The sequence below is a fragment of the Mixophyes fleayi genome, chromosome 2, assembly GCF_038048845.1.
Source record: "Mixophyes fleayi isolate aMixFle1 chromosome 2, aMixFle1.hap1, whole genome shotgun sequence".
Lineage (NCBI taxonomy): Eukaryota > Metazoa > Chordata > Amphibia > Anura > Limnodynastidae > Mixophyes > Mixophyes fleayi.
The window spans coordinates 150,187,215-150,205,429 of NC_134403.1; the positions used below are offsets into that span (position 1 = coordinate 150,187,215).

General features: G+C 38.9%; 1 protein-coding gene across 6 annotated transcripts in view; it reads left to right on the plus strand.

The window, feature by feature from the left end:
- The window catches only part of TBC1D8 (TBC1 domain family member 8), an 86,262-nt gene that overhangs the window by 57,529 nt on the left and 10,518 nt on the right, over positions 1–18,215 (plus strand). For 5 of the 6 annotated variants that reach the window (XM_075200235.1, XM_075200232.1, XM_075200236.1 and 2 more), the window contains exons 15-21: positions 82–180; positions 4,792–4,860; positions 5,901–6,141; positions 6,270–6,335; positions 10,291–10,380; positions 10,692–10,792; positions 11,965–13,221. In XM_075200235.1, the coding sequence (XP_075056336.1) occupies positions 82–180; positions 4,792–4,860; positions 5,901–6,141; positions 6,270–6,335; positions 10,291–10,380; positions 10,692–10,792; positions 11,965–12,408 (1,110 nt within the window). In that variant the 3' untranslated portion in view covers positions 12,409–13,221. Of the gene's footprint in view, positions 1–81; positions 181–4,791; positions 4,861–5,900; positions 6,142–6,269; positions 6,336–10,290; positions 10,381–10,691; positions 10,793–11,964; positions 13,222–18,215 lie in introns of those variants that run through there. The other variant, XM_075200237.1, reaches the window with a different exon arrangement.

Below are 18,215 nucleotides of genomic sequence, written 5' to 3' on the forward strand. Positions count from 1 at the left end.
GTTGTCTTTCATCTGTGTCACTTGAGCAAATTCTGACTGTGTGGGGGCAATGACAGATGAACCTCTTTTGTACCATTCCAGAAGTTTGGCAACAACTCTGTGGAACAAATTGAGCATTTACGTTGTAAGCATAGGATCCGTGTTCTACAAAGCCACGAGGAGACTACGAAGCAGAATGTTGTGAGTACCTTTCAACACAAAATACTAGTTGATAAATTGTAAGTATGTAATATTTAATGTGTAGCCCAAATAAAAAAAAATGTAACTTTTTTAAAATGATTACAAATGATGAATAGTCTAAGGACAAATCTAATACAAGTGGAGTAAAACGGTTTTTCTTTTTTCTTCAATCTTTATTTGTAAAAATTTTAAAGTAACATATGAAACTAGCAAACAGGTGTGGCATTAGTCAGGGTATATGTAACACCATTGATATAGACTGGGGCAGCATGGAGTAAAATTGTTTTTAATGTGCTCTTCACTGGAGAAAAATCAGTCTTTATCTCCTGCTCATTTAGGAGTATTCATTTATAGTGTGGGTGGGATAGAATAGTCTATAGTTTTTAAGAATATCAGAAACTTTGCAGCAGCCACCAAAACTCTCATTCATTCTCTGATCATTTCCCATTTTGATTACTGCAACCTCCTCCTCACTGGTCTTCCCCTCACCCTCCTCGCTCCACTTCAGTCCATACTCAATGCTACAACTCAATGCCATCTTCCTCTCCCGCCGGTCTACATCTGCCCCCCCCCCCACCCTTAGTTACAGAATCCTCTTCAATCAGTGACCGCCGCTTTACCTCTCATCTGGTTACCACATCTCGCTCACACATTCTAGATTTCCCCCGTGCTACCCTCCTTCTTTGGAACGAACTCCCTCGTTCTCTCACAAACAAAGAATTTCATAGGCGCTAGGTAAATTAAAACTACATCCCATAATATTTCATATATATTCGTAGTTGTATTTTTTGACTGATGTGTGTATATGGATATGTGTGTGTGTATGTATGTCTATATATATATATATATATATGTATATGTGTGTATATATATATATATATAATATATGTGTATATATATATATATATATATATATATATATATATGTGTGTATGTATATATATATATATATATATATATATATTAAAAAGATGAAAAATCTCAGTTCCCTTACAGAGAGGGCTGCCTCCTCCCTCAATGCAGCACTACACACACAATAAAACAAACAGGAAGAGCACCAATCTAAAAGATAATTAATATCGGTGAACCTAAAACAAAATAACTTACAATGAATATGGCAGAGAAAACACAATAGGCTCCTAGCTTGAATAATTATAATTTAATAATTTAATGCAATTAATAATAAACATATTTATAACCTGTCCATATAAAGAGCAAAAATTACATGAAGTGGGGATTCAGATTGTAAATTTCATTTAATGTCAGACGTTTTATGTTTTTGTTTTTTTTTACCCTCGTTCTATCGGAGAACCTTCAAGAGATCCCTTAAAACCCACCTGTTCAGGAAAACCTACTGTTCCTCTGTCTAACCTTTCCCTTGCCCTCCCCTTCCCCTCTTCATGATCCTTCTTCACTATCATAGTATACCTCACCCTCATTCTTCTACCGCTCCTCTTACGACCTGCTCTTGTTCATCTTCCTTCAGACGTCTAATCCCCTCACCCTGACTCCATGATTTGTGTTTTCTGTCAGACTGCCCCCTTCCCTTTTAGATTGTAAACTCTTGCGAGCAGGGTCCTCTAATTCTTGTGCCCTCCTTCTGTTACCTCTGCCATCAGCTCCCCAGTGTCACGTTTCCACCTCCACCCTTGATTCTCCTCTTCTCCCTAACCTTAGCATCTCCATCACTGCTCTAGTCTGCCCACACTGCTGGGCACAGGTTCATCTCGCTATAGTTCACTCCCTACCTCTCCGCGTTCCCTTTCCTAGCTTCTAAGTGTTCTAGAATTCACTTATACCTCTTTGCCCTATGCACCTGTTCTCAGCTGAGTTGGTTTTAAATGCAATTTGTTTTTTGTACTGCCCTGTATGCCATCTCTGTTTTGTCCATACTCTGTGTATGGTGCTATGGACCCTTTCTGGCGCCATATAAATAAACGATGATAATAATGAAGCAGCACAGAGCTTTTCAGAGGGCCTGTACTGATCCAGTGAGAGGCAGTGTCCTGCCCACTGCTGTGATTATGTTTGACGGGAGTCTCGCATCACAAACGGATACAGGAAGATAACGGCGACTATTACACCTTTATATGGTGTACACATCAACTCCGCTGCCTTGGGGTCACTCTTGACTCCTCTCTCTCTTTTGCCCCCCACATTTAATCCCTCGCCCAAGCTTGTCGCTTCCAACTCCGCAACATTGCCCGCATCCGTCCCTTCCTCTCTCAGGAAGCCACCAAAACTATCATACATGCACTCATCATCTCCCGCCTTGATTACTGCAACATCCTCCTTACTGGCCTCCCCCACTCCCACCTCGCTCCCCTCCGCTCTATACTCAATGCGGCTGCAAGACTCGTCTTCCTTTCACGCCGCTCCTCCTCTGCCTCCCCTCTCTGCCTTGCCTTACACTGGCTCCCTTTCCCCTACAGAATCCTTTTCAAACTCCTTACCACCACGTACAAGGCTCTCTCTCAGTCTACGGCTCCTTACATCTCTAACCTCATCTCCATTCACACTCCTGCCCGCTCCCTACGCTCAGCTAATGACCGCCGCCTCTCCTCCACTCTTATCACCACTTCCCACTCCAGAATCCAAGACTTCTCCCGTGCCGCCCCCCTCCACTGGAACAACCTCCCTCGCTCCATCCGTCTCTCTCCTAATCTGTGCTCCTTCAAACGAGCACTCAAAACTCACCTGTTCCTTAAAGCCTACCAACCTTCTACCTAACCCGCATCTCCTCCAAACGTTCTACCCTCTCTCCTCCCGGTCCCTCTCCCCACACTTCAACTTCCTCCAATTGTGTCTGTTTCGTTCACCCACCCTTAGGATGTAAGCTCGAATGAGCAGGGCCTTCTTCCCTCTTGTCTCCACACCTGTTCTTCTACTCCGCCTCTACTGCATTGACCTAACTGGAGTTTCTGAAGCATTGGTATTTTTGTTTATTGTTCTGTACTAGTATACCCTGTATATTCTACTGTTTGCTTTGTGTACGGCGCTGCGGAAATCTTGTGGCGCCTAACAAATAAATGATAATAATAATAATATATGAAGCAAAGTGGATGTAATCAACATATAAATTTCTTATCATACAGTAGGTATCCAATAGAAATGGGAAAAATCCACATAAGCAATCGTACTATGTGACAATAGAGTCTAGCATCTCTTGTTGTTGATCTCATTAGTTGTAGTTTATATGTAAAGGTGGAGATGTTTTCCAATGCACAGCAGGATTCATTCCATAACACTGCAGTTTCTTTTAGCCATCTTTTCCTTAAAAGGCTGATAACAGTGAGCAATAGTTTGCACTAAGCTGCTCTGCAAATGTAATTATAATCTGAAACATATCACACACACTCTGTCAGGATACGAGAATGTCTACATATCTTCTGTTCGTTTTATAGAAAGTAACTTGTATGTTATGTTTAGTGGGCTTTAAAAAAAAAAATTAAAACCCTGTGTCCCTGTATTAGTCACGGTAAATTAAAGCAAAGCAAATGGGAAAACAACCCCCAACAATCTATGTTTATAAAGGATTACTGCAAAGTAATATTTTCAACATGTTTGTAGATGTATTTATCGACTGACATAGATACATACATACATACGTGTGTGTATACGTGTATGTATGTGTGTGTATATGTATGTGTATATATATATATATATATATATATATATATATATATATATATATATATCTATATCTATCTATATATCTATAAATCTATAAATGCCTAGTGGCGTGTGTGAAAAAAAAACCCAACAAGCTGCAGCGCCACCTGCTGGGCAGAGTTATGCACTGACCTATATACTTCTTGAAGGAGAAGTGACAGTTGGGAGTGGTTGGTGGTTGCCGGGGGTGACAGTGGGGAGTTTTTAACACCTTAAGTAGCTTGATGAAGGATGTGGCGATGAAGATGAAGGATGAGGTGATGGAGAAAAATGATGAGGTGGTGACATGTGGAAAAAACCACGTTAAAAAAGGGCGCTTGCGTCGGTAAGTAACGCTCTTCCCCTGAGGAGGCCTGGGCTAGGCCCAAATGCATGACAAGAACCTTTTTAACACCTTAAGTAGCTTGATTTGACTAGAATGCATGAGTATCATGCATGGGTTAACTTGTGTGTATGTATGTATGTGTATATATGTATATGTATGTATATATATATATATATATATATATATATATATATATATATATATATATATATATATATATATATATATATATATATTTAGCAGTTAAATGTAAAATCAATTGATTAAATACCTATACCTATTCTAGAGGTCCAAATATAGTTGTAGTAAAGTTATGCAACAGTCCTGAATATGAATTGGTGCTTCTGGTAGGTGACAGTATTGTGGAAATATATATACTAATGCTGGAATGTTGTTTAAGACAATGCCGCAAGTTGTGGGATATTGCTTGACTGAACAGTGTATCCTACTCCATGTGATCAGTTTTTATATTGTGTACTTATGTGTGATGACCAGTCTTTATGGTCAGATATCATTTTTTTCCTGGAAAAAGAAACCTGTACTGTAAGTTCCCTTATATATGTACGAATCTCAGCCAAGTTTTTTCCTCTTTGTTTTTTTAAAATACTGTTTAGCTCCGAGTTGTTACGCCAGACGTTGCATTTCTTCATGAAGATTTAGAAGACCTGTTTGACATGTTTAAGGTGAGAGACAAGAGGATTTAAAAAAAAATTATGAAAAAATCGCCTGTTAGCTTGCCACACGTAGGCCATTCCTGCTGTTTGGCGTAAGTGCTGGTTCACAGGATGTATTTTCAGTTTGACACTGTATGCGGTAGCCAACTCGGAAGAGACATAGCTCTTTGGTCCTCTGGCCAGCAGCGGGATCATTTCGGGCACGGCCTGTTAATGCAGCCAGAAGAAAGGAAGAACTTTACATTTGCCTTGTACCCGAGTTAGACAATGTGAAACCTGTCAAGTTCTTGTCATATTCCGAGAACTTTTACATACATATTTGCTGCAACATGAAGATGCTGATAGCAGCCATCTTCCATATGTTTTTCCAACATTGCTGGGTATTTTGCCAGTTTTGGAGCAACATTTCTGTTATTGCTGCACTTGTGGCCAGCTTTAATAAATATATATATATATGTATGTGTGTGTGTGTGTTTTGCATTTCAGATTAATGCACTTGTATGTTATCAATCAATGTCTTGGGAAATGTATGTTGTTTGTTATCCAGGCCTGTTCCTAACTCTTGTAAAGAATTACCCATATTTCCTGAGCTTCTTTATTTTCCTCCCAGTTCAGAAAATACAAGCCTTAATGATTGGGGTGTATTCTAAGTCTTTACAGTGCTCGTGGACATATTGTAGTGTTTTAGATGAATCACACCATTACAGCCCTGTGCTTTACATGGCAATAAAGAATGTTTTCAAACACTAACTTTCTATTTTAAAGGGAATATGAAAGACCTTGCAATCTCCAGGATTGAATAAAGAACTGCATTCGGCTTCCTGCCTTGTGTTCTACTGTATACACCTATGTCTTATTGCAGTTAGCGGACTTAAACATTCTGATGCCTGCTTGGTGATCTAATAAATACTTGAATCTAGTATTGTCAGAATATATTGTAAAGAATGGAATTAGCTATGTTCTTGTAAAAAAATTTTTTACATAAACCAATCTGGTTCTCCTATTTGTGTAAGTGAGTGGATGTGTCTTACTCTGTGTTACTTTTTCAGAGGGAGCATTTAATCAGTTGTTACTGGGAAGGGATCTCTTCATTACTGGAGCGCCATGATCCTAGAAGGGCCTATGCAGAACAGTACAAGATTGACAGTCGGCAATTCGTGGCCCTCTTCAGGCTATGCTCACCCTGGACATGGGGTCCTCACACAGAGATTTTAGCTGAAAGGATGTTTCGTCTGCTGGATGAAAATCAGGATAATCTCATTGAGTTCAAATCATTTGCCTGGTGTTTAGGTGATTACATGTGTGTCTAATGTTGTGCAAGAAAACAGTTGCTCCTGTAGCATACAAGGTCACTTAAGTGTGTGTGATTAAAATCTTGTATATCTTTCCAGAACTTTAACACTGCTTTTTTTCTGCAGATATTATATACAATGGGGAGATGAATGAAAAAATCAAATTGTTGTACAGACTTCATATATCACCAGGTGAATTATTTACAAGTATTTGGATTATGGTAATGAGCTTACACTGAACGAGTGAATGTCCATATAGTCTCCAGCCACCGCCCATAGGTATACATGGATAGAGTCCCAGGTCCTGAAGCATTTGTTGAGCAGAAGGCTTGAGACGCGGCATGCATTTTACACATCTGTAACAGCAGGTAGAACCATTTCTTCAGCTATGGAGTACCAAAGAGCACTTAAAGACAAAGTTGCACAGGGACTCCCATGACAACATCAGTAAAGTGTGTGCTGCACACTGAACCATTACAAGTAAAAATGTGCACAGGCTTCTGGGAAACACCACCTCCCCTCCCCAGTCAGGGCAACCAGACAGCTAGTCAGGATACATCAGCCAGACAGGCCCTGTATCGTGGACCATACCAACCATACACCCTGCTGCTCTCACCCCCAAAAACAATGTGCCCTATGCTGCAAACTATTGTTTAGTTTTTTTGAAAATATTTTTATTGCACCATTGAACAGTACAAGAAGGAAAACAATGCATAAGGAGATAATGAACAGATGATAAAAGCAATAAGAGATGGGATCTTTTCTAATTGTTGAGTCAGCATTGACGTGTGATTTGTCTGGGCCTCAAGAAACTAACAAGTATCCATTTTTTCATTTTTACATACCTATGTGTATACAGTTTTCAAATATTCAAGCTTAAAAACGGAGACTATAAAGAAAACAATGAAATCAAACAATAGCAATTAGAAAAACCATATCTGCAACTGTTGCTCATCTGAGTGTAAAGATCAGCGATCCATCGCCGGAGGTTGAATGTACGGAATACATGTGTGAGGGCTTAAGAGATCAGTGTAAAGTGATGGGTGATAATAGAGGAAGAGTATTGGATGATGATGGGGTTTTGGTTCGCTAACAACTGGTAGGAACACGGTTTGCTGGAAGCATTGCTTAATAGTTTGTTTTGTGTGCAGTAGAACAGTTTGTATAAATTTCCCCCAGCATTGAAGTAGGGGTAGGGTCAATAGTTCCTTATTGTAGGTTGTCTAACCAATCCATTCTGAGTTGAAAAAGGAGTCTGGAAGTTGCATTTTCTAAGGGACGGTGTGGTTGCGCGATTCCATTGTTGGCAGCAGTAGGTCACACGGCTATCCTCCAACAACTAATGAGAGGGTTTTTGTCAAGTCTTGGTATTCTATGCTGGTCCGCCAGATGTCCCAATATAGCTCATTGTGGAGTATTTTTAACTGGAATATCCAGTACATTGTTACCGTAAGTGGTTAACTTGTCCCAGAGTTGTTGCATATGCTGACACACAGAGAGTGAAACAAATCTGCATCAGGTCTCCTGTAGTTTGGGCAAAGGTGATCTGAGGAGAGGCCAATCAGGTGTTGTCATTTGGGAAAAAGATGAGCCTAGTGTAGGATGTATGACATCTCATGATAGTTGCTCTCTGGTTTGGTTTTGAGTGTGAGCTGAAAGGTGTGTAAAATCTCTAGTGGTGGTAAGTCAGGAAAGTGGGTTAACCATTTTTGTATTCCGAAATCTTGTTTTCAGGTTTAATAGCTACGTATATGGTAGAAAGAATGAGAACCAGTGGATATGAGAGAGTCTAAGGTATTAGGGAGGTTGTGTTGGTTCAGGAGTTGGAAGGTTGCTCTAAGGTAGAGGCTCTCTTGCATATATGCAAATCTGTATTGGGAAAGAAAATCAAATGTATCCATGGCTTCTAAGTATGCGAGGGCTTGTTTGGATGGATTTAGGAGATCTCTTAAGCAGATTAATCCTCCTTGTGCCCATCTGATGAATGGTTGAGTGACTCTTCCATCTTGAAATTCCAGGTTGCCCAGGAATGGGAGAAATAGCGAGTGAGTTTGGTGAAGGTTATGAGATTTTCTAGATGTCTTCCAGGCTCTGCAAGTGGCATCAATTTGTTTAGGGAGTATGGAGAGTATAACTGAGGGAAAGAGGGGAGCAGAATTGAGAGTCCAGTGAGACGTCAGTGTATACACTTTTGTCTCTAATCTAGTCTACTGCAAAACTAAACTGGCAGGTTAATCCCTTCCTTCTGAGGTGGTTGTTGCCACTTAAGCATGCTGAAACTTTTTCCTATACCAAATTATTTCACTGAAGGTTTTTGTTAAGCCTTTGTATGTATGATTTTTTTAATCAATGGCGGGGACGTTTGTATAATATATAGAATTTTAGGAAAGCTGGACATTCATTTTGATTGGTACACCAACCTAGGAAGTTGATACCAAGATCCTGCCAATCGTTTAATTCCCATATGATTTTTTGCGTGACTGATTTAACATTGTAGGTGTATAGAAGATTGTGGTGTGAAGGGAGATTTATCCCCAAGTAGGTGATATATTTTTGGGCCCATTGTAATGGGTAAGAGTCATGAACACCCTTGATTTGCATGGCCATGCATTGCTAAAGCATCATATTTTACAGAATTAATGGAAAATCCAGCAAATTTAGGTAAATTTATCAATTGAGTCTATTAACGGTATAGACTGTCTAGGATTAGGCGCTAAAAAGGAGCTAATTGTCTGTGAAAGCTATAATTTTCACCTCTCTATTTCCCACCTGGATACCTTGGAAATCATCTTGGCAGAGTAAATGCCTAATAAGGGGTCCTATAGCTAGGTTAGCACTTCTGACTCACAACGCTGGGGTCATGAGTTCCATTCCCAACCATTGCCTTATCTGTGTGGAGTTTGTATGTTATCCCTGTGTTTGCGTGGGTTTCCTCTGGGTGCTCCGGTTTCCTCCCACACTCCAAAAACATACTAGTAGGTTAATTGGCTGCTATCAAAATTGACCCTAGTCTCTTTGTCTGTGTGTGTATGTTAGAGAATTTAGACTGTAAGCTCCAAAGGGGCAGGGACTGATGCGAGTTCTCTGTACAGCGCTGCGGAATCAGTGGCGGTATATAAATAAATGATGATAATGATGAACTAGGAGGGGACCTTCTTGTCAGGTGTCCCTGTGTAAAGAAAACGTGTATCAATTTATGTTCTTGACTGTCACATGCGCAGAGGGGTTGGAGTATATGGTATTTATAAATTTCTAAAGGACGATCCAAAATGCTGCATTTCAGCAGGCGGGTTATGTGGGGCCAAGCTCCTTTATCAAATGCCTTTTAGATGTCTGAGTTAATGTTGTTGTGAGTTTTTTGTTTGAATGAGTGGCATTGATAGCAGCTCTGATCCCCATTACCAAATGTCTGTGTTTAACAAATCTTGTTTGAACTGGTAAGGTCATATAGGACATAGAAGTTTGTAATCTATGCAATATAATTTTGAAATCATGGTTGAGAAGGGAGATTGATCAGTAGGGAGGAGATATGTATGGGGTCCTTTCCAGGTTTGGGTAAGACAATGACATGTCCAAGTTTCTACCTAGAAACATATTTTTACTATTAATCCCTTCTCTCATACTATTCTGTATAGCTTACGGTTACCTCCTCTTTACAGCCATCTACTCCAAAGGTCTTTTCTTCCTTGTTTGCCTTCAATGCTGCTTATAAGTCCATTTATACCATATACAAATGGTTTATTCCATAACCATTCTCCCCTGTTCCAGTTCCTACACTATGGCTTCTTATATCCTCCAGAATCAGTTTTAAAATATTGTGCATTTTCTCAACTACTAAGATGCAAGTAAGACCTGTACAGTGTATTTCCTACCAGCCTGCAATTTTCACAGAACATTTAGGTAGCTTAACAGTGGGCAATTGGAAACTAGCCAATATGATCACAGATCCTTACTTCTAAAATATCAAGGGGTGCTTTATCCTACTTTTACTGCAATTTCACTGTTGCGTATGGAAATGTATTTTGTTCTTTGGAATTACTCTTTGCAAAGCATTGTATATGCTGATTGTTTAGTGTGTGTAAGTCTATTAATGATTTTATATAAGACTCTATATTGATGGCTTTTTTTATGTTTTGTTTATAATCAGCTCTTACAGAGAATGACCATGACTGCCAATCACCACTGAAAGGGCCTCTTTTGTCCACTACCCGGCCACTGAAGCTTACAAAAGCAAATAGTATGATTTCATTTATTTTCGTCAAAATGTTCACTTATTGTATTTTTTTTATTATTATTATTTATTTTTTTAACCTAAACTTTATTGAATATAGCGAGTCTTTTTAGATGTATTATTTGTAAGTGTAGTTGATGCTTCTATTTAGTAAGTTACATATTAAAATTACCAGCTTTTTAATTACTTTGTAGAATGTATTTGGGGGGGGTTTCAACTGACTAGTACAGAGTTTCTATGAAGTTACAACAGCAAATAAAATTAAAGGTCCACATTACTTTAATTTTAAACCTCATTTTGTTTATTCTCCTCTGCAGCTGGGGAAAAGGACTACCAAAAGCAATTAAAGCAGATGCTTAAAGACCTGAGAAGAGAAAAGGATAAAAACAAAGAGAAAGAATTACCAAAAATGTCCCAGGTATAGTGTTTAGAAACTGCTATTTATTACTATGGATCTGAAGCTTCTCTGATTGACTGTAATGGCAGAATATTACCAACCTCTAACACATCTGTCTTAATGGCCTCTTTGACTCTGGTCTCTCCTTCAGCGCACATTCAGTCATTCTCCGTCGTCCAGGATAGGTCACATCCTAGAAATTTCCACTAAATTACCATACCATACCATACCATACCATACTAGTATGCCATAATTTGGTGGTACATCCGATGTAATATCAGTGGCGTGTTGGAAATTGTGAAATATTGGTTTAGTTATTGTAATATAGTGTACAAGGGACTCTCCCTGCTTATCTAACTTTGCAGATAAATAGCAAATTAAATGTCTGTATCGCACAATGATATATCACACATTCATTTTAGTCTTGATATATTATGGAGTATATTTCTGGGGTTGCACCACTTAAAAAAAAAAAAAAAAAAGTAACTGAGCAGATTCATGGTAAAATGTATTTTTAACCTACTAGTACGTTTTTGGAGTGTGGGAGCAAACTGGATTTATACTGAGAAAAGTAGAATACCATTTTATGAGGCTACCTCGAAAATGCTACCCTAGGCATGTTCCTTGTTTACCTGTATGTTTAATACAACCTTAATTGTCCTACAACAATTTGTGTAAGTAAAAGCAAGCAAAAACGTTTATAAATATTATGAATATGTATAATTAAAACAAAGAGCCACTTTTGTTATATTTGATAAATATAGCAAGTAGTGTTCATGCAAACAGTTATCATCAACTTTATGTTGGGGAACTGAACTGTCCTTGGTTCTCCTTTTAATATAATTGGAGTGACCAAAAACATGCACAAAATGTCAAATCCAGTTTAGCATTACTTATGAATTTGTCATGTGGGATAGATATATATATATATATATATATATATATATATATATATATATATATATATATAATATGTGAGAGGTCTTGTTAAGTGCTAAAAATTGAAGGTGGTTACCTGTAAATAAGATAAAAATGGATTACTATTGTTTTTCAATAATGTATAATTTATTACCCATTATACTTTTATATTCCTTTTGTGAAAATACTAATAAAGTGGTAAGTGTGTCATTGTATTGTAAAGGCTGGGAACCAATACTGAGCAACATAACTTATGAGACTATATTCATTTTCAGAGGGAGTTCATACAGTTCTGCAAAACAATGTACAGCCTGTTTCATGAAGACCCAGAGGAAAATGATTTATACCAAGCCATTGCCACAGTAACAACCCTTTTACTTCAGATTGGAGAGGTTGGGCAACGCAGCATCAGCATAAGCTCAGGAAGCAACTCGGATGAATTTGTAGATTCAGAAAATGGTGCCTCCTCCTCGGACCAGGACTGTGTTTTCTCTGAAACCTCTAGCGCCCCACAACATCCTACTCAATCCATGCCACTGACTGAAACAGACTGGATGATTTCTCTTGAGCACATATTGGCATCTCTCTTGACAGAGCAGTCATTAGTGAATTTCTTTGAGAAGCCATGGGAACTGAAACCAAAGTTAGAAAGTGCTAAAGTCAATCCATACAGTCTAAAGGCTAACGGAATGAATCAGCCGTCCTCCATTTTATGCTGAATCAAGATTCATTTAGTTGTCTTCTGGATTTCAGAGTGTCTGGCAGATAGCTTTCTGGGAACAATTGTGTGCGGTCAGCACCTGTCTAACAATGAGATTATCATCACATATCTATATATTGTTGTCCAACCGACCTACAGATCACAATTGTTCCAAGAAGCTAATGGAAACTCCAATTGACATTACTTAGCAATTTAATCTGCATTGTCCTGAAGGCTTAAAGTGTCTAAAAACTGCATTTAACCTAAGTGGCACATTCAAACACAAGATGTAACGAATAACAGCTTAAAAAATGAATGACATTTGTTTCATGTACAGACGTAAAAGGAAATATTACAATTCTAGAACACTGTATTTTACATTGAAGGCAGGCGATTATAACAGAGATGCCAACACTATGACATTCTCTATTTGTGAGTTACCAAAGCACACTGGGCAGTTTTTTTTACTATGATAATCTTGGGAGTGCTTAGTTGTTCCTATGCATCTCTTCTTTCAAGCCAACTCTGAGCTCAGCTGCCACTGCAACTTCCAGGCAAAAAGCTGACCAGAGTGTCCATTAATGGCATGCCAAATATTTCTTATTGTAAAAAATCCGTACAGGGTTATGTCATATGTCCACTGTTTTGTATATGTGAGTTTCGATTTTGTTTGTGTTTGCACTAATAATGATGTTTCAATGCTGGAAATTGAAACTTTTATTCTATTTGATTTGCATTGGAATTTTTATGTCATGATGTCAAGTCGACTTACCTTGTGCTTTTTGTCTTGGTTTGTGAGAAGCTGCACTTTTCAATAAACATGTTTTTATTATAATAACATCTACTGTTTTATCTAGAAGTATTGATGGTGCATTTTATATACGAATGTCGGTCAGGCACTGTACAGCTCGTCACTAATACATCACATGTCATCTGTCTCCTATCGCATCATTCAGAGATCAACTTATAATATCAATCAATGTTTAATAAACATTCCCCCATGACTGTATGCATGTTCACATAGCCCCACACATGCACAGATTCGGGGGCAGTCACACCCTCCCTTTGCTGGACAGAAAGTGACCCCCCACATATATGGGAGTGTGATCACTAAATAAGACAGAAACTGCCACCTATTTGTTCTCTAGGTCTGGAACAAAATCGGTCTAAGCTTCTTTTTTTTTTTTTGGGAAATTTCTTTAGGCCTCTGTGTGCTGCCTCCTCCTTGTCTATAGAGATATCTAGTTCGCCCCCCATATACAAACACAGCATTGGGCATGGCAGCTTTGAGCAAGGGGATGCTACAGATAGCATGCTGAACTTCTAACACAGAGCCAGATTCCTGTTTCAGTGTCCTGGGCGAAAAGCAGCACTGGTTTTGGTGGGGGTGGTGGTAGGAACATTTGCGGTGGCACATGGCACACTGCCCTAGTTATGGTTGTTAGTATGCAGTAAAGTACAATGGATTCTATTTTGCTTAGTCTTTGAAGTACCACATAACTTCCAACCCCAATTTCTGAACTGACACATACTACAAAATGTAAAGCTAGCATCCCTGATTGCATAAAGATATCATTGTAAGAATGTTTGTAGGGTGAGGGCATATCCCATTTTTAGCCACGTTACATTAAGGTGACAGCACCTGCTGCATTTATTCTGTAGTTCTGGGATGTTGAGCGTTTCTCATGACTCCTAGGTAAGTATTTCTACCTGTACTAACCTACCTTTTAGACAAGCACACAGCAATACTGTGGGCACTGATGTTAGGCACACACATCTCTCCCTTCACGAGACGAGCAGTGTAAAGCAGGATATACTTCCCAATTGATCTTGCAGTCGGATCAAATCCTGACTAAGCAAGACAATCACCCAAATTCAGGACTGCCCCACCAGATTCAGGACAGTTGGCAGACTGTCCTCCTCTCTACTATCTGTTCTTGCCGTTTACACTACCTGCTGCTGCTGGTGCCTTTAGCTCAGTTGTTGCTTGTCTGAATCCTGGAATGTTGGGTCCCTGTTTTGGGAAAAAAAGCAGGTACATGAAAGTTGGAAATTTCCAACCAGCTTTGACATTGAATTAATAAAATCCATGTTTAATATAGGCCATCCCTGCCACCAGCCCCTACATTAAATGAATAGTATTTACATTTAATAAATAAACCCGCCCCTCAAAAAGCAACTGTAATAAAGGAATAGCATTTATGTTTAATAAATATAGCTATTTCTCACAACCATCCCCAACATTAAATCATTCACATTTAATAAATAGCCCTTCTCCCCAACTCAGCCCCACATTCAATTAATAGCTCCAAACCACCGATGATTAAAATTAAAGCTCCCATAAATCAAATAGCCCCACCATCACCCCACAAATAATTTAATGGCACCTACCATTAAATTATTGGCTCCTACTTAAATTCTGCCAATAAATTAATAGCCCACCTCCCACCCACATTACAGTAACCCCCTCCCCCTATCCCCACCCCAGCAATAACTGAATAGCCTTTATATTTAATAATATACCTATTCCCACGACCATCCCCAACATTAAATAATTTATATTCACATTTAATAAATAGTCCCCTTCCCCATTCTCAGCCTCACATTCAAATAGCTCACAAACCACTCCAGCATTAAATTAAAGGTCCCATCATCCCACCTTAAATTAATAGGCCTACTATTAAATCATAGCCCCACCATCACCCCACAAATAAATTAATAGCACCTACCATTAAATTATTAGCTCCATGACCCCACAAAGAAAATAGCACCTAATAAATAATTGGCCCCCATCCACTCTCCACCATTAAAATAATAGCTTACCTCCCACCCACATTATATTAAGACTCTCTCTCCCTTTCCCTCACACTTACCTTCTTTCAGCCGCACTGTTTCTGCCTTTTCTTGCAGGGCGCCCACATGGGATTGGCAGCAATTATTCACTTTTTGTTTTCTACACAACTTTCCAGACAACTGGTTTCCAAAAATAAGATCCTACATCTGAAGTTATTTTATTTTTGATGATCTTATGTTTTTGTTTGGCATACATGACCATATTCATCTCTACCAGAAAGAATGTTTACACATGGACACAAACAGTTGGGGTTTTACTGGTATGGCATAGGATGAACAGAAAATTTAAATTCCTATTCCACTTAAATGTTCTACAAGTAATAATTCTGACGAGACCATATGCTCACTGCTGTGTTTCGTTCCAGGAAAAAAAAAATTATAGTATAACATTTTCTCTCCACCTGTTTCCTTCACATGGCAGAATGCACACATGGAATTTGCCATAAAACACACATATGGGTGCGATACTGGCGACTACTTTAATTTCTGCAAACTGTCTCTAACAGCCCAAAGGCAACTTGAAATCCTTTTGATTTTCTTTTGCCTTTCCTTGTAGTAATTAATTTATTAATGGTGTTGTCCGAAAGTCCCTTTTCCTTTGTTTCTATGCTGTCAACTCCAAAGTGTGCTTGCCATGATTATAGAAGACACTCTGGTGTAAGAGATGTGGATGAGAAGACAGACGTGTAGAGTAGGTGCATTTGAGCAATGTAAAGATGCATCTTGGTGCATAATTGGTGCTCATGCGCACAATTTGCATTCATATTATTTGCATGCATCTTAATTTGAGTTACACAGATCTTAAAACATATTAGCTCTGAGATATAAATTTTCCACCTACATATACTGGGTGCATGTTTTGAAGTGTTTGACTGTCACATCTTTTCTCCAGATCAATCTATTTGCTAGATAGGTAATGCAAAATACAGATGTTGACACACAAGTGTGCAGGCACATCATTGCTCATACACAGACAGGGCATCTTAACGTTCAGCTCTGAAACAGGCCCTTAGCTGGTGTGCTTTCAGGGATTTATTTTCCTTGGTGTAGGGAAAGGAGTCCTTCTTATCAGACTCCGATATTGGCTGTTGTGGAATGCTCTTTTTTTTATTTTGTAGAGAAAAAAAAACCAACAAATAAAACACAAGATTCATCTTTGGATTTGAAGCACTGCTTCTAGTGGATAAAGAGATACTAGGGGGTATCAAGCTGAAAGTTTCCGGCTGGTTTAAAAAAAATGGAGATGTTGCCTATAGCAACCAATCAGATTCTAGCTATGATTTTGTAGACTGTAATAAATAGGTAGAATCTGATTGGTTGCTATAAACAACATCTCCTCTTTCAAACCCACCAGAAACCTTCAGCTTGATACATTTACCCCTAGAACTTCAATTACTACCAGGAATTAATCCTAGGCTCAGATTAATTGCTCTCTATAGGAATGATAAGGTCTCCTTTGGATCTTTCTTATATACCTGTTCCAGCATTTACCATTGGCATACGCTTTTAAATACACACATCTTGAATCACAATTTCAAAAAAGAGGATTTTTTTTTTAATCACAGTAAAATCCATTTCTCAGTTCATTGGTGAACACTGCGACAATGGGGTATATATAATAAGTGGAGTTTGAGCCAGGGCACTTTAAATCTTAAATTTGCAACTGCCTGAAGAAAGGAAACCCCATGCTAACTAAGCCTTTTCATCTGAAGGTTACCAACACATCTTTTTTGCTTGAATGCACAGTAGGAGGTCATTAGCCTTTCATTCTTTATCTTGGAGAGATAGGAAACCTATCTGAATAATGTAACATTAGGAAATAACAGATTGATGTGAATTTTGTTAAGTTTAAATTGCGTTAAATTCAAGTTTAGAGAACATATTACATCCTAATGCTAATCATTGAATGTAATATCGCAGACTTTGTGGGGCCAACATGTGTGTCAGAAACAGTATATAAAGCTGTATTTTGTATTTTAACTGTAGTATATCATCTGTACTTCTGTATACCGCTAACTAATGTTTAAGGGTCCTTGTCAGGGCCCTTGAACAATAAACATCACTGCTTGAAGATTCTACCTGACGCCTATTGCCTGCTGTATCCTGTGACCAACAGATAAGAGCTTGCACTCTAACCCGTTCCCCGGCTGTCCTGTGTTGATCCTAGTGTCTCTGTGTCAACGCCCTGCTCGCTACCCAGCAGTCTCGATCCATAGTAAGCGGTCAGGAGTCAGTGAAAAGCAAATACAGCAACTATACCAGCTACCCAGAAGTAAGCGGTTCTAGGTGCTGTGAAGGAGCCTAGTGGTGGCAGCGAGAGTCTCCTATAACTATTGCGCATTTGGCGACTGTCTGGTGGCAAGGTGACACCAGTAGGAGTGGTCAGTAACAATCGGTTACTGATGGTGAGAAAAAACCCCAGATAAATTGTGCAGGAAGAACATCCCTCTATTACTTCTTCACCCCCCTGCAGCCTCGGTAGAAAAGTAAGCCCATCCAATCACAGATGTATTTTAGAGCACTCCCACCAGATGTGGAGAGGTGTTTCCACTAACAAGTATTGGGGACCGCTGGGTAGATTCTTTCTAGGACGCTAATGCAGAGATACCATTCGGTTAACATCAGTATTGCGTTTCCAAGACCATTACATTAACGGAGTAGGCGTGGTTAGTTCAAAAAATGTTTGCCCCATCATTTTCCACAACAGCACCACCTAGGTCTCATTTCCAGTCTCATGTGAATTTTGGAAGGGAGCTAAACAGGTTCTCAATGAGCAATTTATAAATCAAGGACAATAAGTGAGAGTGACAGCCAGATGATATACGCATAGATTCCAATATTGTGAGTTCTCTGTGAACATCCTTGTGGACATTAGCTGGAATCAAGAAATCTTTTTTTCTGGAGATAATTTTTTCAACAACCACTTGTGATCCCAACCTGAAGGCCTCGGCAGAGATATCCGGCAGAAAATTA